This window comes from Pseudorasbora parva, chromosome 9, assembly GCF_024679245.1.
Source record: "Pseudorasbora parva isolate DD20220531a chromosome 9, ASM2467924v1, whole genome shotgun sequence".
Taxonomy (NCBI): Eukaryota; Metazoa; Chordata; class Actinopteri; order Cypriniformes; family Gobionidae; genus Pseudorasbora; species Pseudorasbora parva.
The window spans coordinates 17,510,080-17,524,258 of record NC_090180.1 but is presented as its reverse complement, the minus strand read 5'-3'; the positions used below and the strand labels follow the sequence as shown (position 1 = coordinate 17,524,258).

Here is a 14,179-nt window from a genome sequence, read left to right as displayed (position 1 = left end):
CTTATTTTCTGAAATATTGTTACTTTTTAGTGTAATATTGAAGTACGGATTGTTTGCTCAAAAACAAAGCGTTTTCCTTTCAGACTTACAAACACAGATATAAGCATAAACTCTTGTGTCTAAAATAAACAAAAACAATTTAACCATATAATGAGTAAAAATGTATATGTATGTGTGTGTGTGTGTATATATATATATATATATATATATATATATATATATATATATATATATATATATATATATATATATATATATATATATATATATATATATATATATATATATATATATATAAATATATATATATATATATATATATATATATATGGCATAGCACTGCTGACATCAATAAACAGACACCTTCATTTTCAAGAAGAATTTGGATTTTTGCTGTGGACATTTAGCCTTCTTTATCCAGAATGTTCTTCACATCTGCAAACACCTAAAAGAAGAGTTAAAAGGAAGCAAAATGAAACCCAAGATGATGTAAGGATGTATACCACATTGACCTCTACAGTACTATGGCATATTAAAAAGCAGTGTTATTTAGGGGCCAAGCACCAAAGGTTCTATAGCCCCAATTGTAATTGTTGGCTTCTTTATTAAAGTGCTAAATTATGCTGTTATGCGTTTTCAAATATTCCCTTTCATGTAGTGTGTTTAACACCGTAGCTGTAGCTGAGCCCTGGAAGAGTTTGGTTTGTGTTGTCTCCATGTCAAGAAGACAATGTTTTAAGTACTGTGAATCCACTTTGCTGCACTTCATAAGGACTCCTGCTGGAATTGATACGGGAAAAAACGATGCCAAAACATAAGCCCATTGGCAGGCCGGTGAATCTCAAATAGTGAAACAATATTATTTTCTTGATCTGGGCACACGTGTGTGTGTGTGTGTGTGTGTGTGTGTGTGTGTGTGTGTGTGGTTCCTGCTTATAACCACCGATTGGGCAAACCAAGTAATACAAAAATAATATTCCAATCAGTAAGAAATAAATCATTGTGTGTGTTTGTTTGATAATGACGTTTACAAGCTCTGTGATCGAGAAAAAGATTCCAGTTGCCGCTTTCAAAAAAATCCCTCCCCTATGTGAACTCAACTGACAGGGGAGCTAATGCTCATTAAATATGCACGTGACACTGGCGACCCGAAGCATTGATCGATTCACTGATTCATTAACGGTTTGAATCTTTTTGGAGGAACGCAGAAGAGAAGACAATGCTGAATAAATGCATAGTTTTGGATATTTTTGGACCAAAATGTATTTTCGAAGCTTCAAGATATTCTAATCAACCAAAATGTAATATGGACTACTTTGATGATGTTTTTAGTCCCTTTCTGGACATGGACAGTATAGTGGGCATTGACTGCATATGCTCTGGGAGTAAAATCTAAAATATCTTAAACTGTGTTCCGATGATGAACGGAAGTCTTATGGGTGTGGAACGACATTAGGGTGAGTCATTAATGGCATAAATTTCATTTTTGGGTGAACTAACCTTTTAAATTACTTGAAATTATTTCATGGACGTACATAAAAAAAATCTATTTATACTTTTATGTGGGCTTTTGCAAGTGGGAGCAGGACAAAACATGTCGTAGGTCACCTCTTAAAACTGTTGTAGGAGACCTCCAAAGCTTTTTTTTTTTAAAAAAAGCATAATAAGGGCACTTTTATATTATTCCTCCACAATGAGAGACAGCCCTTTTAACTGTACATAGGAAAATGTTGAAATTTGGACTAAAATTAGTCATCTGAAATTCAAAGTTCAAAAATGTACTTTAGCTATAACTTTTTAAAACTTTGCCATAGAAACAAAATTGATTACGGATGATTTATCTTCTCATGCTGATCACAATCAATGTCTTACATTTAGACTCCACCCATTACAGTAGTCGCTATTTTGAAATAAAATTCTACACCACCTTTTGACTCAAGACATAGAAATTACTAAACTGATTTTTTCTTTTGTTTTTTAAATCAAAAGTTAAAATGATATAAAGTTAACAATACTGATCCAAAATTGGATGAGAGGCTGTATCTCAACCTTCCTTTTATCTATTGAAATGAAAGTTGGTACGCTTCATTTGCACAATGATCTAAGGGTCAAGAGATCTGCAAAAAATGGCCTAATTTTGCATAACTTTAGAAGTGTTATTACAAAACACGATCTTGTTGTCTATGGTTTGCGAGTGCACCTATACCACTTTTGCCAGGATCCTTGTGCCCTTAATAATTTTTTATTAGTGCCCTTTTTATTAAAGTTTATAATGAATAATACTAAAAGTTAATAAAGAATAATACAATTATTTGTATTTATTTAACCCTTTAACGCAAAGCTTAAAGGGAGAAAAAAAAAGATCAGTCATACCTCATCCACTGCCCGGGAGGCATCAATCGTGCGCACCTTCCCTTGCTTCTCATACTGCTCTATAATGGGTCGTGTGGACTGAAGGTAAGTCTGGATCCTGACAATTAAACAAAAATTCGTAGGAAAAGTTAAGGCAAATGAAAAGCGCAACCCAAAGTTGCTGTAAACAGAGAAACAGTCCTTCCATTTCCATATAATGCCAATATAACTATGGTAACTGCCACATTTTCAAAATACAATGCAAATGTCTGAGGTCACTATATACTTATGCATGCATGTCAATATATCTGATATTTAATAAGCTATTATAATAGCTTTAGAGCTATAGAAATACCTCTTCTCTAGACTTTCTCTGTTATCGTCAGTGCGTCCGCTGCTCTTTCCCCGCTCTAAACATCTGTCAATGCACACCTGAAACATACAACTAGCTGAAATGACATTCCATATTTTTGTTTAGATAGTGTAGTTTTTCCATGACCATCTTAAAGATCATTCAAAATTATTGTAATTGTAAGAAAAATAAATAAACTAACCCCACCCCAGAAAATATGTCCATCCTCACCTCATTGCTGCAGTCAAAGAAAAGAACAAACTTGACATCTGCCTTCTCGTCGTCCATGACATTGTTCCACCCCTGCAGGTTGTCTTGGTTACGTGGAAAACCATCAATAAGAAAGCGAAACTTCTTTTCATCAGCTTTCATTGTCTGCTCCATGGCCTGCCAAATGCAGAGATTTACAACAAAAAAGGGGAAACACTTTATTTGTGTCCTTGTTATATGTACTTAGTGTATTAATAACAGTAAATTATGCATAATTACATGCAAATAACCCTAATCTAAAACCTAACTCTAATCCTATAATAACATGTAACATTAACATGATGTTAATTAATATTACTCATTACATAAACATACAATCACACTGTAACAACGACACCTTAAAATAAAGTGTAACCAAAAACTAAAAAAACAAATATCTGAAAATGTTTTAGATGAGATGAATGTCTAATCTGCAACTCGCCTCACAAAAGGTGAATCAGAATTCGACCTTTGCTATAAAGAGGCTTGGCCTTTTTGTAATGGTATCGGCGGAGTTATGATTTATGCCCATTATAAACCAGTTTTTGAACTCTCCTCCCCTGATAGTAAAACTGCACATATTAGTTGTCAATGAATATTTCTCAATCTGTTTGGAAATGTCAACTGCTAATGTTCCGGCTCCCTTCTACAATTACTCTGACTGGACTGCTTTTAAAACAGGACAGACAAGTGTAACCACCTTTTTCAGTAAGTTGATAGTGATTTCAACAGGAACTATCTTGCCCTCTTTGATGTAGCTGTCAATGAGCTGACCGAACTCCGAGCCTGTGCGGCTGCGTTCCTCTCTCAGGAGGTCTCCGGCAGACAGGTGAGTGTAGCTGTAGTTCTGAGCGCAGCGCGTTAAACAAAAACATCACACATTAAGAACTTCAATCCAGCACATCACAGTTAACACAACCCAGAAGATAAAAAGATTTTTATTATAGATAATCACAGCTGGCATTTATATGAATGGAGAGAGAAAAAGAGGCGTGTTGTAAATGAACAGGCAGCTTTGCAGCAAAACACTCCACAACTTCAATCATGAGACACTAATTGAGTGTCCAAACGTTTGGCTGCTGTGTGTGTAGACATCATAAGCATACAACTCATGTATGAGGCTCATTAAAGAACCTGGTTTAGATGCCATATGGCTAACAGAGAGGGTTTTTATAGCACTTGGCGTAGAGAGAAAATGATAACGGGTAAATAACAAAAGAATTTATATCTGTTCTGCAGCCTAAACAATGCTATGCAGTTATAGAAAATGAGTAGTTGACATAAAAAGCTGTGGCATGACATGTTATTCTACATTTTAAGCTATTTTAAACAATTATTCTGACTTAAATGGAGAAATTCCAATTACTGTAAATACAATATACACTTACATTCCTATTTATATATATTAGATACCCTCATGTCATGATTCAATACATATCACGATACGATATTATTGTGATACACCAAGACATATAGCTAAAAGGTTAACAAAAAATGTACTGTTGATTAAAATGCTAAACTTAGTATTACATTGGGAGTAGAAATTAATAGGCTTGGTAACTCAATACACAGTACAATGGTGACTCCAGAATAAAAATATTTATGATTCTGAAGCTGAAAAAACAGAGTTTAGAAATATTATGAATATGCTTGCACTAGGTCACTTCCTAACAGTGTTTGGGAAAGTTACTTTGAAAAGTAATCCATTACAATATTGCGTTACTCCTTTAAAAAGTAACTAATTGCGTAACTGAGTTACTTTTTTAAAAAGTATTGTTACATTACTTTTGCTTTACTTTTTCTCAGCTGGGCTTGTTTCGTTTTTTTTTTTGGGGGGGGGGGGGGGGGGTTATAATAAAGCACAGGGCACAGCTCATAATCAAATGCAGAAGAAAGAAAAGTTTAAAACTAACTTTACCAATTAAAAACAAAACTAAATACATTTTTGATCATGATTTAACTGAATCGTCGAAGGTCAGCAGCAAGACATTGGTCAATACATTTTAGATTAAATGCATAAAATATTTGGTTTGCATAGTATTCTGATTTTGCATTTGAGTGATTTTATTCAATTTGAGGAATAGTGAACATTTTTGTGCAAGTGCGGTGAGTAAATACATGCTCACATTTAGTCTAGAACAACAAAACCCACCATGTTTAACACACATCGCTTCTACACGTTTTTTTTTCTCAGTCATGGGGACAGGAGAGCTGTCAGTCAATAAATTTAAAAAGTAAGGTATTTTGATTTAAATTTTTAAAGTAATCCGTTACTTTAATAAAAAAGTAATCTGTGTAAAAAAAAGTAATTTAAGAAAAGTAATCTGATTATGTAAATCAAGTTACTGTAAATCACTGCAGACTAGCGGTATAATTTTATATTTAAAATAATGTAGGCCACATTTTACTGGTGACAAGATATTTGGCATTATCAGGACCACCGTGTATTCTCCCATTGAATTATTACACATTCTATTCAACATTATATATCATTTAATGCAGTACTGACACTATAGCTTTCAGAGTAATTTTCATTTTAGGAGAACTGTACACAATACAGATTGTCAAATCCATGATGCATATTGTTGCATTTTTGAATTTCGATATATTGTGCTGACAATATTATATATATATATATATATATATATATATATATATATATATATATATATATATATATATATATATATATATATATATATATATATATATATATATAAAACCGTCAACTACCCAAGATTTATATAAAACAATGTCATGTTTTCACAGAGTAACAGGTTAAATTATCTAAATAAAAAATAATAATAAAAAGTTGTCAGAGTAGGCAATAATTAAAAAAAATATAAATCATTCTTCACGTGTGTCAATATATTTTACATTAATATTAAAATTAACATTCATTAGATCTTTCGTAGATGCTTGACCTTCAAAGCACCACCCCTCAACAGTTCAGAACTGGTGGTTGGTGCTATAATTAAGGTCAAGCATCATTGAATTTAAAATATGTGAATACATTCTAAAGAAGTGTGTGTGTGTGTGTGTGTGTGTATATATATATATATATATATATATATATATATATATATATATATATATATATATATCAGATTTACGTTTTGTGGGTGGATTTTATGGATGTCAGCCACGTGTCCTTCTACCCAGTGCTGACGCAAAATTATGACAGCTAAACACTGACTGAACCCTTCAGCAGACATCAGGGTGTGGGACCTGTTTGAACAATGGTCCTGTTTATAACCAGGATATAGCTGGAAAAACTCCAGGGAATTATTACTCATAGAGAGAGAGAGAAAGATGTTTCCATCAAAATAATTATCCTATCATGTCAGATGGACTGTAGTCCGACCAAATGGCAATGAAAAATTGCATTTTCCTTATGAAATGTCTTAGAGGACATGCGGAAAAGAACAATTCGCGTAAGGAGCAGAGAAAACCTGAACCCATTAACACACTACAAGCCCCATAAAGCATAGTTGACTTATATACAACTATTAAATATGTATTCTCAGCTAATATTATAAATGACAAATGCGCTGAATCTCTTACCGCCACGATTCTCGCGCATTGTGTCCCTTTCCCCGCTCCAGGCCCGCCCAAAACAAACACAACCTGCGGCTTCATTATCACACTGATCCTGTGCACAACGCTTGGAAGCTTCTCCGACAGCCTGTGCAGCAAGCCCACAATCATAAACCGTCTAGATAAGAGATAGTAGCACTCAATGAATGACCATCGACCCCTGTGAATCGGGTACAGAGCTGGTTGAATGACCGGTTGATTCGTGTCAAGGAAATGCGCCGGGCAATTCCACTTCCGCCGTACACGTGTCTGGCCAATCAGAGAGCAGATGAATCACGGACGTCACTTAAACGACGCCCATACCTCTGAACGCTCTCTAGAACGCGCACCCCTCCTTCGCCTGGGGTTCGCGCAGCAGCATCAGCACCCGTGTTGCCATGTCTGCGTATTATATGCTAAGCGACACCATGTTTGTTTTTATTCTTTTAAAGTTGCTTATAAATATATTGAGAATTTCCGGGCTTTGGCCTATTCGCAGAATACATTCCCGTACTTCAGGTTTGCTGATAATAATCCTCATAGCACAATAAACTTGTCCATCCACTGCTCTAAGAAAAAAGTTGTCTTGGCACTAGATAATGTAATGTTATTACATATAATTAAAATATTCAGTTCAATTCACATTTATTTGTATAATACTTTTTGCAATACATATTGTCTCAATATAAATTATATTGACAGACAAGTTTGTAAATTTCATCTATCAGTTGGGGAGAGGGGCAATAAACATAAAATCCATTGGACTTGTGTGTGTGTGTAGGTGACGTGCGTGGTGGACCAAACTATTGTGAGATGGGGGGGGGGGTAATTTTTTAACTACATATAGTTATTTTAAGCAAATACCCTCTCAGTGTGTTTATTAATTATATTTATAGAGGGGACAACACACAGATGGGGAGGGTCCTGACCACCCCCGAACACCCGGAGCGGACCAGAGACTGTGCGTGCTGCGGCAGTTCACGTGACACTAACCTGAAACTTAATTCACCCCAATAGAAAGCATATTTACACTGTCTGAATTCATCCCTAGCCCCATAGTCCACTGCCCTATATGTGCCATTTACCATGTAGAAAATAAGTAAATGTTGTGACTGATTTCAGTCTTAGCTTCAGCATCTATTTAGTGGGGGGCGGGTCACTGATCTATATAAATCAGTCGGTGGGACGCTTCAGATTCTAGAGAGCATTTGATTGGACAAAAAATCAGGTGCAGAGTGATGTCATCAAAAATCATTGATCCATATTTGCAGACGTGAGACTGTACGTTTTGAATGTTTACATCTCCAAATGCGAATGTTGTCATTTTTGGAGCACACTAGCTTAAAGATAACAGCAAGGCTAACATATTCCTGCTAAAAGCAACAACAACAAAAATCCATTTTGATTTCATGTGGACTTTAAAGTGCATATTTTAATAATTTCAAGAGATTTAGCTAATTGTTAGTTTAGATTGCATTTGTTTGTTTGTTGTTTTTATTACTATTATAAAAGAATAAGTTGCAATTTAGCAATGCTTATGCTAGGTTTTATGTAGGCTAAGCCAGTCCAGGTTGCGTGTTTTTCGTGCGCGATCTGGCAACACTGATCAGCACCTCACTGCAACTGAACAGCGACCATATAAGCACATGTCTGCGTTAAGATGCTCTGCTGTTTTTCATTGGAGGAATATATTTAAAAATCCCTGCGCTATATAATGTTGCAGGGTGATTGCATTCGCTGTGTATTTTATTGTTATTATTATTATCATCATTGTCTTTGTGTTCTCCAAAGATTTGCACAGGGTGTCTTCGCTATGGATGTAAGGGATGGAAACACACAAAGGAAAAAAACAAAATTAGTCCAGTGATGCCCATGACATGCATCGCGTTTGTAAAGGTGACCCAAGTTTGCATTGTAGCCTAAATCAGATATACTGATCATCCCTCCCTGGTCGGATCCGGCTGTGTGTCGCTTCTCCCGTTTCAAAAGGAGCCGCATCAACGAAATGTTGGGTAGGTCGTTCACCTGGAGGAAAAATAACAAACATACACTCTCTATGCAGCATCGGCTCCCTCTTCTGCACTGACATGCCCGCGCCCAGCAGAAAAACCAGGATCAAAGGGCTCAGAGAAACAGCCGGACGCGTCAATTGGAAGGAGGACGGGAAACAGGCGCACACCGGGTGTCCGATTCGGTGGAGGCCGGATCACATCTGCTGGGGACGAGCATCAAGGGCAGTGCGGCACGACAGCGCCTCAGAAACAGGCGACACGGATCATCCACACGCCCGTAGGTCCACAACACCCCTGTGTTCCCGTTACACATCTCCATCTGTCTCAAAGATGTACTAGAACAACACGCGGGCACTCTGAAATGCAGCAAAACATGTCTTTTTTATAGCAGACATGATTTTTATTGCTTTCGCCCAGAGGATTTATCGAGGATATATTGAGTTGGAAATGAAGACGAGGATCTGTCAGCGTTTCAAGGGTTGCAAAAAGTGCCAATGAATATATTGCTTAGATATATCCTCTTTTTTTCGTCATTGGCCACATTGACACCCCTAATAAGCAGGACCATGGGTTGCATTCAGAGCATCGCCTGCAAGCCCCGCATCCGACGGGAGAACATAGTGGTCTATGAGGTCTCAGCCTCCATTGACCAGTGCCCGACCATCATTGAGGAGAATTCGCCCATTGTCCTGCGATACAAGACCCCTTACTTCAGAGCATCGGCTGGGATCGTGATGCCCCCGGTTCCTAGAAACGAAACATGGACTGTGGGCTGGATTCAGGCGTGCACCCAAATGGAGTTCTTCAATACATATGGTGATATTGGCATGTGAGTAATCAATAATCCAAACAAACAACGGCAAGCTCAAGTGTCAATATGTTTTATTGGTCGTTCTGTTGAGTTTGTGGTCATCAGTGGTCGACAAATAAGTGAGTATAATGTTGTGAAATTTGACATCTCTACATATCTTTATCGAATCTGTCCTTAGTATATAGTATTTACTGCAGGGCTGTGTACCATTTAGAACTGGGAATGCTTTTAAAACTCCAATTCCTGAATTTAAATTAAAGTAGCTAGCAAACAGGATGCAGAGTTGCAATTAGAATTGGAATGCAAAATAAGTCAAATGAACCGCAATTTAAAGAACTGTGTACCACTGTATTTTTACACTGAAAGATAAACTTTTCTGTTGGTTTGACAAAGTCTTGTATCAAAGTTTTAACACGTTTTTATAGCTTTGAAGTATGAAGGTTTAGGTCTTTTAAAGGGATAGTTCACCCCAAAATGAAAATTACCCCATGATTCACCCTCAAGCCATCCAAGGTGCATATGACTTTATTCTGTCAAATTAATACAATCTCTGTTATATTAAATAATGTCTTTTTCCAAGCTTTTTTAATAGCAGTGAATGGGATTGAGATTTTGAAGCCCAAAAAGTGCACCCACCCATCATAAAAGTAATTCATATGGTCCCAGGGAGTTAATAAACGCCTTCTGAAGCAAAATTATATGTTTTTGTCAGAAATAAATATCTATAGGCTATATTAAGGCCCCACTTTATATTAGGTGGCCTTAAGTACTATGTACTTACATCAAAACATAAGTACTATGTAAATTTTATTGCAAAGCACTTTTGCTGATATTGAGGTGGATATGGGTAGAGTTAGGGACAGGTGTGGTGGTGTGGGTCAGTTTAAGGGTAGGGTTAGGTGTAAGAGAAGTGCCAACTGTGTAATTACAAATGTAACTACAGAAATTAATTACAGATGTAATTACATGCAGGTATTTTTGAAATGTAAGTACAATAAAAACATGTATGTACACAATAATGCATTGTATCAAATTGTTAATTAAAATGTTAGTACATCGTAGTTAAGGCCACCTAATATAAAGTGGGTCCATATTTAAAACTTTATAAACTAAATTAACTAGCTTTCGGCAGACGGCCTACGCAAGTCGACTTACACCTAAAGAGTAACCCCTGACGCAATGTATGAGTAGCGTAAGATTTGATGCGGTTCAAACAGATGGGGCTGGGCAAAAAAAAAAACTTTTCTTATATCGAAATCCTCTGACATTTCTCTTTAAAAATGAACTTTTTAGACTTCTAATGCACGACTGGTGTTTTGTTTTATCCTCTGTTCTTCCATGTTCATCAATACACCTGTTGGGTCAGAGGTCACTCTTTTGCCATAAATCGATGCGTATGTCTGTTGGAAGCTAGTTTTTAAAAATATTTGTCTTACACAAACGCATCGCTTCGCTTCAGAAGGCCTTTATTAACTTCCCGGAACCATGTGGAGTACTTTTATGATGGATGCACTTTTTTAGGTTTCAAAATCAAATAATCTCCCTTTATAAAGAGCCAAGAAGTTATTTATTATCCCATTGTATTCGTCTCAAATAATAAAGTCATATACACCTAGGATGGCTTAAGGGTGAGTAAATCATGGGGTAACTTTTTATTTTTGGGTGAGTTATCCTTTTAACCCACAATGGTGAATTGAGTAAATTGCTCTTCCTGTCATTCCACTTCAATTTAAATTTCTTTTTACAAATTGAAAGATAGACAATTTCAAAAGTGATTTTCTATTTCAATTCAAAACCGAATTTTCCCCAACCCTAATGTATTGGACATGGTTTTGCCAAGTAGGATGCTTTTTCTGGATAGTTTGTTGGTCCTCCTAAAATAACATTTCAAACATTGTCCTAACACTGTCTCTTACCATGAGCATTAACAACCCATTAAATCTGGGAGAAGTTCTGGCTTTTAAGCTCCAGCTTTAAAACTAACCCCAAAATCAGGGCAAAAAGGAGACCACCAGAGTAGGAGAGAATCTGAGAAAGAAAGCTTAGGAAGAGATAATTAAAATGAGTGGGAAGGATAACTGAGAAAAAAACACATTCATGAATATTTCATTCACAGCCCTGTGCCTTTTAATCACTGTTTTTCATGATTTGTATGAGGCACTTTGTATTGAGCAGATCCTTTCACCCACCTTCATCATCTCTATTTACTTACCCTCTTCACCCATTTGATGTATTAAGGAACTGCCGCTCTTTGGCCTCTTTTATCCTTTCTGACCGCTTATCTTCTTTTCATTCCACAGGTCCAGCTGGGAATTACCAGAGCTTCGGGAAGGACGGGTAAAGGCCATTAGTGATTCTGACGGAGTCAGTTATCCCTGGTATGGTAACACTACCGAAACAGTGACCCTCTCAGGTCCCACGTCCAAGCCATCCCGGCTAACGGTGAGCATGAATGACAACTTCTACCCCAGTGTGACTTGGGCAGTGCCCATCAGCAACAGCAACACGCCCATGCTCACACACATCACCCGAGACCAGAGCTTCATCACCTGGCTGGTGGCGCTAAACGCAGACACCAAAGAGCGCATTGTTCTTCAGACTGTACGCTGGCGTATGCGGGTAGACATTGAGGTGGAGCCTTCCATGCCGCTTGGCTCTCGTGCCAAACTGATGGGACGACCGCACCAGGAACAGCCACACATTCTCAGTAACAATGAGCCTATCCCACCCAATGCGCTGGGCAGGCCCAATGCCAACGATGCCCAGGTGCTGATGTGGAGGCCCAGGAGGGGACAACCTCTGGTGGTTATACCACCCAAATAGTCTTAACAGTGCCTGAAGAACATTGAAGACTGCATGCACTGTTTGGACACTGGATTTTGGGAAATCGCAAGCTGCTCTGTGGAATGCCAGCTTTTGTAGGGTTTCAAAATTCCTCTGAACTAGAATGTCGAGAAAAGATTTCTCTGCGTGCACCATGAAGTTTGACTACCTTTCAACTTCTAAGTACTTGGTCGTTTTTTTTAAAATGACTGGGAGTAACTAGTACTGAGTAATGAGCAGCCAGTTGGAACAAATCCCTTAAGTTTAAGGAATAGTTTAACCAAAACCCTCATGACATAACAAAATCCTAAGATTTTCTTTCTACTGTGGAACACAAAAGAAGATTTTTTGGTCAAATGTTTCAGCTGTTGTTGTCCATATTAAAGTCAACTTAAATGTAAATCTCAAAACAGGGCATAAATATACCATAAAATCAATCAGTACTAATATTCATGGCACAATATGTACAATTTGAAATACCCCAAAATCACTAGAACAATGTTTTATATTTTGTTGACTCATGTACTTACATTATCCCAAATGTTTCCAAGAATGTTTAAATCCAGAGAAATAAGTTATTTTAACCAAAACACGGGCCATGTCTGTGGATCGCCTATCAATGATATCATACCCGCATTACCCTTGATATTATTTAGTAGAAACCATAGAAACACCAAAGATGCTTTATTATATAGTATACATTTTATTAGACAGGTGTGCAACTGTTTGGATACATTAATTGACAGAAAACGAATCATTGTTATATAGCTTAACACAGTTAGTCGTATTGTTTAAAGCTACACTGTGTAACTTTTTTAGTTTATTCTTAGCTAAAAACACTTAGTTCTTTCAAAAATATATGTGCTCATTAATGTTTACTTCTTTAAAGTAATAAAGTATTCTCGTAAGTTTATAATATGCCATTGAAAATACATACGGGTGAGGGTTTGAATGCCGGTCGCCATGTTACCCCTCCAAATTTAAAAGTACATTAGCCAAAGAGGGACATACCCGTAAATTCAAGCTTCGCCTTTCGCGTTTTAACACTCGATGGCACCGTGTCGAATGTGAAGAGGGGGATTGCCATGTTAATCTTGGACTAAATCGGCCACCGTAGGAGTTAAAACGAAATCAAAATTAAGAGGAACAGAAACTATTATTCACTGGATGGTCATATACCTTTACACCGCTAGATGGGGGAAAATATCACACAGTGTATCTTTAAATCTAGCTTTTTTGATTTACCATGCCTAATATCAATCTAGCTTACTGCAGTGTGCAACAAGTGTCTCATAGCAGTTGCCGAGAACGCACAGAGAAGCATTATAACATAACCTTAAACACAAATGTATCTAATATGATAAAACAGCTCTGCATTACCCTATATATGCATGACCAAAAGAAGCGGAAGCGGTCATCTGTAAGATAATAAAAAGCTCCACTGCTCTCGAGCCGCGTGTGAAGCTTGTCTCTCATTAGCAATTGCTCCAGCGGCCTTGTTCCGCTCCAACCCAACCCAGCTTCATACTACAGCAACGTTAATAAATCTTTAATACATTAGCTTATCCATGAATGTGATTTCTGCCCGAGTCCTGTCTGATTCTTTTCCACCGGCTGTATTTTTAAAAGTCTTTTGCGAGGTTCGTTCTGCATTCAGTAAATATCAGTCTGGAGCGCATTTGTCTGAGCAATTTTTCTCTATTTTTTTTTTTTTTTTTTTACAGTTTATGGCCATCGGTCAAAGTCGTGGTCATTTTAAATCTAGCTTTACAAGCTTTCAGAATTCGCTTTAGTATCAGTGCTCGTCTCTTTTGTGCCATTTTGTTAATTACCTCTTTAGTAAATCAATACATACCAGCACAGCTTGAATCTCCTCCACTTGTTATTGTTGCAGACAGTGTCACACAAAAATGATTAATGTCCGTCACTGACTGGGAGGAGCAGCCGCGCGCAGTCCTACGTAAGCGAACTAATAATTTGCCTAATCTTCACGGTACTTTAGAC

The 14,179-nt window shown here is 37.0% G+C and overlaps 2 protein-coding genes across 3 annotated transcripts; one reads left to right on the top strand and one right to left on the bottom strand.

The window, feature by feature from the left end:
* Positions 1 to 309: 309 nt before the first annotated feature.
* On the bottom strand, positions 310 to 6,803 carry cmpk (cytidylate kinase). Its single transcript, XM_067453150.1, has 6 exons — positions 6,518 to 6,803; positions 3,654 to 3,800; positions 2,936 to 3,091; positions 2,708 to 2,784; positions 2,374 to 2,470; positions 310 to 445 (listed from the first exon to the last, which is right to left on the bottom strand). Exons 1-6 carry the CDS (start codon positions 6,659 to 6,661, stop codon positions 404 to 406), a joined length of 663 nt encoding a protein of 220 aa, XP_067309251.1. The 5' UTR covers positions 6,662 to 6,803; the 3' UTR covers positions 310 to 403.
* Positions 6,804 to 8,120: 1,317 nt separating this feature from the next.
* On the top strand, positions 8,121 to 13,813 carry fam78ba (family with sequence similarity 78 member Ba). Of its 2 annotated transcripts, none has more exons than XM_067454190.1 (2): positions 8,121 to 9,370; positions 11,653 to 13,813. In XM_067454190.1, the coding sequence occupies exons 1-2, from the start codon at positions 9,036 to 9,038 to the stop codon at positions 12,173 to 12,175; spliced, it is 858 nt and encodes a 285-aa protein (XP_067310291.1). In that variant the 5' UTR covers positions 8,121 to 9,035; the 3' UTR covers positions 12,176 to 13,813. The 2 variants fall into 2 exon arrangements, with proteins under 2 accessions (XP_067310291.1, XP_067310292.1); XM_067454191.1 differs by having other exon boundaries at positions 9,337 to 9,471.
* Positions 13,814 to 14,179: the final 366 nt, after the last annotated feature.